We start from the raw sequence: 6,000 nt of genomic DNA on the forward strand, positions 1-6,000 counted from the left end.
ATGGATCCACCAGGCATGACAAGAAATTAAATGCAAAGGGGGAGAATCCAACAAAAATAAAAAGTAATGACAGCATAAGTTAATACATATCAGTTATAACCATCAATGTTGATGGTCTCAATTCACCAATGAAAAGAAATACACTGGCAGAATGGGTCAAGAAGTAGGATCCAACAATATCCAACAAGATCCAAGAAGAAACACACAATTCAAAAAGAAACTCATAGTCTGAAAGTTAAAGGGTGGAAAACAATACTCCATATGACAGGAACCCCTAAAAAGGCAGGAGTAGTGATCCTCTTTGCAGATCAAGTGAATTTCAAACTAACACTGATTAGAGAAACAAAGGACACTAAGTCCTTGTAAAGGGAACAATCCAAGAGGAAGAGATGACAATCATAAATACATATGCACCAAATACTAGTGTGCCCAACTATATAAAAACAAATACAGAAGGACATGAAAAATTAAGTAAGCACTAATACAATAGTAGTGGGGGACCTAAATACTCAAATATATAGATCAACTAGACACACACACAAAAAAAACGAAATTCTAGAATTCAATCAAACACTTGAACAAATGGACTTAATAGGTATTTACAGAGTGTTCCACCCCACAAAATCAGAATATACATTTTTTTCAGCTACATATGGGTCGTTTTCCAAAATAGACCATATATTCGCTCATAGGACATGTTTAAGTAAGTACAATGGAACTGAAATTATCCCGTGCATATTATCAGACCACACTGCGATGAATTGGAGATCAATAGCAAAAGAAACTGCAAGAATTTCATAAACACATGGAAATTGAACAATACATTTCTGAAAAACCAATGGGTCCCAGGAAATTAAAGAAGAAATCAGTTTCTATAATTAAATGACAATACCAATACAACATATCAAAATCTATGGGACACAATGAAAGCAGTCTCATGAGGGAAATTCATAGCAGCAAATACTCACATTAGGAAAACAATGCAAGCTCAATTAAACAACCTGATACTATCTAGAACAGATAAAGAACTTAAAAAAAATCAGATCTCCCAAATTTAAAGGCCCAATCCAAAAACGGGCATCTAAAATGACATTTCTCAAAGAAATAGAAATAGCAAATAAACATATGAAAAATGTTCAACATCATTGGTCATTTGAGAAATGCAAATGAAAACAACACTGAGATTCCACCTCACCCCAGAAAGAAAGAATGGTTGCTATTATGAAATCAACCAATAACAAATGCTGGTGGGGCTGTGGAGAAAGAAGAACATAACTCAACTGCTCGTGGGAGTGTAGATTGGTGCAACCACTATGGAAATCAATATGGAGATACCTCAAACAACTAGGATTAGAAGTCCCATTTGACCCAGCTACTCCTCTGCTGGTTATTTCCCAAAAGAATTAAAAGAATCATACACAGCAATACATGTGCACCCATGTTCATAGCAGCACAATCTGTGATAGCTAAAACTTGGAAACAGCCCAATTACCCATCAAGTGGAGACTGGATAAAGAAAATGTGTGTGTGTGTGTGTTTTTTAATAAAATGGACTCAGCCATAAAGAATGAGAAATTACAGCCATTCATAGATAAATGGATTCACATTGAAGTAATACTCTTAAATGAAATAGGACGCATTTGTGTTAATACCAAATAGTTTCTTTGATGTGAGAAACTGAAAGTGTAAATAAGGACTAAAAGGTATAATAGATAATATGAAATAGTAAGAAAAGGGGCAAAGGGGAAGGGAAAGTGCGAGGGGTAGGGGAAAGGAAAGAAGGAAATGGAATTAATCTGAGAAAATGAAAATAATGAAAACAAAATCTTTGTAAATAGGGAGGGATGGAGGGGTTGAAGAATGGGGGGAAAAATAAAAACCAAGATAGATTATGTAAAGGTGCAAATTCCCAGTGATGAATGTCATTATATTTTATACCTAAAATAAAATGTACCAACGAAATTAATAAAAAATACAGAAAAACATGTACATGAATTCTTACAATTCTATAAGCAAAATGTAACTATTAATATAAAGAAAAACAAAAAACTAATAATGTATATTTCCACAGAAGTCAAATGTGTGCCTTGTGCACTAGGATGGAAAGGAAATTCTTCACTGATAATGCCCTTTTGAGTCTTCTGAATTGATTCAAGTAATATATTTCCCATATAAATAAAATTAGCCTAATGTTAGAAAAATAATAAATATAACTATTTTCCTTTTTATAATACCTTGTATGTATATGGAACAGAAAAAAAAACAATAAGAGACTGGTAAAAAATATACAGAACAAAGCAAAAAAAATCCAGAATAGCACTAAAAATAAAAATATTGCCCAAATGGGGATCTAAAGCTTGTCAAGGATTTCATTTCAAAATTAATAATAAGCAAAAAAAAAGTGATAGTAGTAAATTATTTCAACAAGGCCATGTGAAATTATAGAAATAAGCCCAAAACTATTACTGAGATAAGATCTAGATAACCATCCAAATATAAATCCAGCTTTTTAAAATACCCCTTTCAAAAAGACGTAAATTAACAATTTATGTATTTATTTTGCATTCTAGTTACTTCTTATTGGGCCAATTAAAAGGAAAAATATAAGAATAAAAAAAGAACCAAAATTAGACATTTAACACTTTCCTTACTTCAAAGAGGAATAAATATAATACAGTAAACACTTTTAGATTTAAGAAATAGAAGGAAGCATCTTCACCCCAAAGAAAGGGGCAGGGAAACAGATAACCATACAAACAAAAGTTAAAGATAGAATACACCTAATTAATTAAATAGAAATATTAATTCTTCACCCATTGGTAATATGGCAGAAGTTGTATTGTACTGTGTGATTATAAGTTACCATGAAACAAAGAGCTCAACCAAAAACTGGATTTGTGCTTTATCCTCAAATTTTCATGTGTGCAAAAACCAATTTTAAACTGATGAGACTTTACTCAAAGTGGCCAGGAAGTACTGAAATTCCACTTACCAACAAATATATTGCTGATATAAACTGGCTGTATAAAGTGACTCAGCAATGCTCCCTGTACACCAAGAACTTCCCATTTTGTCAATTTGTCACTTGAAGACATACTGTTCACTCTATTAACAATGTCTGCAGGACAGTCAGCAGTAAGATAGATTTTGCCTTCAAAAGCCACATGCAGACTCAGTTCTTCATTGGCTTCATATGCAGATAGAGAATTTGGATTAAGACACCTAGGGAAAGAAAAAAAAATTCTTTTTAAAAATATAATTGACAACACATGTACCCACTATTGTCCTCTACCATGTTTAATTTCATAATACACTATACATTTAATTCCAGTTAACAGAAACAGATGGAAGTACAAAGTAGGATGGATTGACTAACCCAGATATTAATACAAAACAGAAAGTAGTCATATTTAGAACTCCAGCATAGATTATTTCACTATTTTACCATTGTTTATTTCCCTGAAAAACGAAAAACTCACTTTTGTCTTTATTATAACTTGTAAATTTTTTCCCTCCTCTGTGTGAAAATGTTTAAAACTACAAAATGATAAAATGGAAAAAAGAAAACTAGCAGTTTTTATTTAACATTCACCCTCAACAAAATGTTAAAATAATAAAAACTAAAATTATTTTTCTTGAAATTTCTCCTTAGGGAATGTCTTTATCTTTGAAAGTATTATTAGAAAAATTTTAATCAAAATAGTACCACTGGTTCTCTAAAAGGTCACACTTGAGGTGAATTTTACTTTCTTCATCTATACTGTTTAAATTTTTATACTACCTATGATACTACCTATTCTAAACAATGAGGGTTTGATCATAAATATTAATAGTGCATACTTTCCTAAATCTTAAAAGTATAAAAAAGATTGATAATAGCATAGAAAAGAAAATGGTATATAGTACATGGAATTTTTAAGAAGTAGTCATGGATCATGTTGAGTGGAGTGCAAGGGGAAAGGTTTTGTGGTGCCCTACAGGCTAAGAATAAAAACAACTGAAGGGAGAATTTGGATACATATACACTTTTTGTTCTACTTTCTATGTGGATTCAGAATATATGAAATGATCAACATGTTGTCTTTAAAAACAGCTTCCATAATACTTACAACTGTGACTTTATCTGGGCTGATCCTTTAGGCAACTGGTTCATATAGAGGTAAATCTTGATATCTGCTTTCAGAGCAAGGAGATCAGAAGCTGGTTCTATACAAAATATTGATCTTTCCATCATGATAGGATTTTTGCTATAGAAGAGTACAAGCTGTCTATAAAAGTACCTAAAATAAATGTTACAATAAAACCTATTATAATGTATCTTAATGGGCTTCACATCCATGTGTCATGAGCAACGTCTATGTATATGTAAAAAATGTTAATATTGATGAGAACTCATAAAATAATATAGGTTTATTTAATGAATAATCAAACCTTTCAAGACGAACTCACTGGAGGCTAGTCTACCCTTAAGATTTGTCTTAAGACACCACTACTTGACTACTACTCCATTTTATTTCATATTTAAGTCTTTGACTATCATACCCTGAGACCCATTTTCTACTGGTTCATCCCTTCTTCCTCAGGTAGTTGTACTCCAAGCCTCTCAGATACAGAGACAACTTTTGCCTTAATTTTATGCCTCCTCCCCATCCAAGCAGACAAATTTCCACTAACCAATAATAATCCTATCATCATCAATAGTGGCTCCTGTTTCTTAGTGGTTTTAAAGGAAAAAAAAAACCCACAAGTGCATAGAAGCAATATAACAAACACAAATTATTAAGAAGTAAAGCAGATCTGCTGGAGGACTATAATTAATCAATTCAGGAACACATAGTGCTTTGCTCATTTAAAGAAAACATGACTTTAAGATGCATTCTATTTACTATAATCAACAAAAATATATAATAAAAAATTAAGTAACAACATATAAATCTGTCAAACAGTGGAAGAAATGAATATAAAGGAGGTAGCTTTAAAGAGGTCAAATAATTCTATCAGTACCAAGGAGGATGGGAAAAAATGAATTGCAATATATGTATGGACTACTCTAATAACTTATTTATTTGGGGTACCGGGTATCAAACTTACAACTTTGCACTTGCAAGGCAGGTGCAGTGACACTGAGCTAAATCCCTGGTTCCAATAACTTTTATTTTAGATTATAGGATTATTCCCTTATCAGAGATACATACTCACACTTTTCATGTAAAATGTCAAAATCTGTTTTTAAATGCTCCAACAAAGAAAACATTAACAACAAAAGTTGACAATATAGAGGTTAAACAAAAAGAATAGAGTGGTAATAACCACTGAAGCTGGATGATGAAATTTATTATCCTATTCCCAGATGCATTTGAAAATTTAATAAGATTTATATTTAATAAAAATAATAAGATTATAAAAAATAAGCTCAATGGCTTAAAAGAACCAAAAGCAAGTGGATATTGTAGGAGGTAACATTCACTTCTTACAGTTTATATTCATAAGGAGGGACTGCCAAAGACTGCCAAAGAGTAACATTCCAATTTTTTCCTCATAACTGCTACTAATTCTTCTTGCAAAAACCAGTGTGACTGATGAGTTTGGAGAAAGTAAAAAGGCACGCTTACCTCAGCCCTTTTTTTTTTCTCTTTGCTATCTGTCAGACCAAGGGATATCTTATTGACACTGCTGTATGACAAACCATACCCATGGACATCAAAAATGGAAACTTGTCAGTTTCTAATACTGTCTTTGAATAATTATGTCTAATTCACAGGTGATATGATCAAGCTTACTTGGTGCAAATCTAAAGCTATATTTTCCAATAACTTCAGCCAGGTGAAAAAAAAAAAAAAAGGATGGCATCTCTAACTTGAACAAAACTGTAAGACTTGGGGCAGGGGATTTAGCTCAGTGGTTCTGCTGCCTGCTTCACAAGCACAAGGACCTGAATTTGATCCCATCCCCAGTACCAAAAAAAAAAAAAAAAAAAAAAAAATTGAAAATTTTAAAATT

At 32.1% G+C, this 6,000-nt stretch overlaps 1 protein-coding gene across 1 annotated transcript in view; it reads right to left on the reverse strand.

Annotated features, from left to right (window-relative positions):
* Adad1 (adenosine deaminase domain containing 1) overlaps nucleotides 1–6,000 on the reverse strand; it is a 47,354-nt gene that overhangs the window by 23,295 nt on the left and 18,059 nt on the right. Inside the window, exons 8-9 of the mRNA XM_010611133.2 lie at nucleotides 4,110–4,280; nucleotides 2,993–3,222 (exon numbers count right to left, since the gene is read on the reverse strand). Of these exons, the coding sequence (XP_010609435.1) occupies nucleotides 2,993–3,222; nucleotides 4,110–4,280 (401 nt within the window). The remainder of the gene's footprint in view (nucleotides 1–2,992; nucleotides 3,223–4,109; nucleotides 4,281–6,000) is intronic.

This window comes from Fukomys damarensis, unplaced genomic scaffold (assembly GCF_012274545.1).
Source record: "Fukomys damarensis isolate Sample0158 unplaced genomic scaffold, DMR_v1.0_HiC HiC_scaffold_38, whole genome shotgun sequence".
Classification (NCBI taxonomy): Eukaryota; Metazoa; Chordata; class Mammalia; order Rodentia; family Bathyergidae; genus Fukomys; species Fukomys damarensis.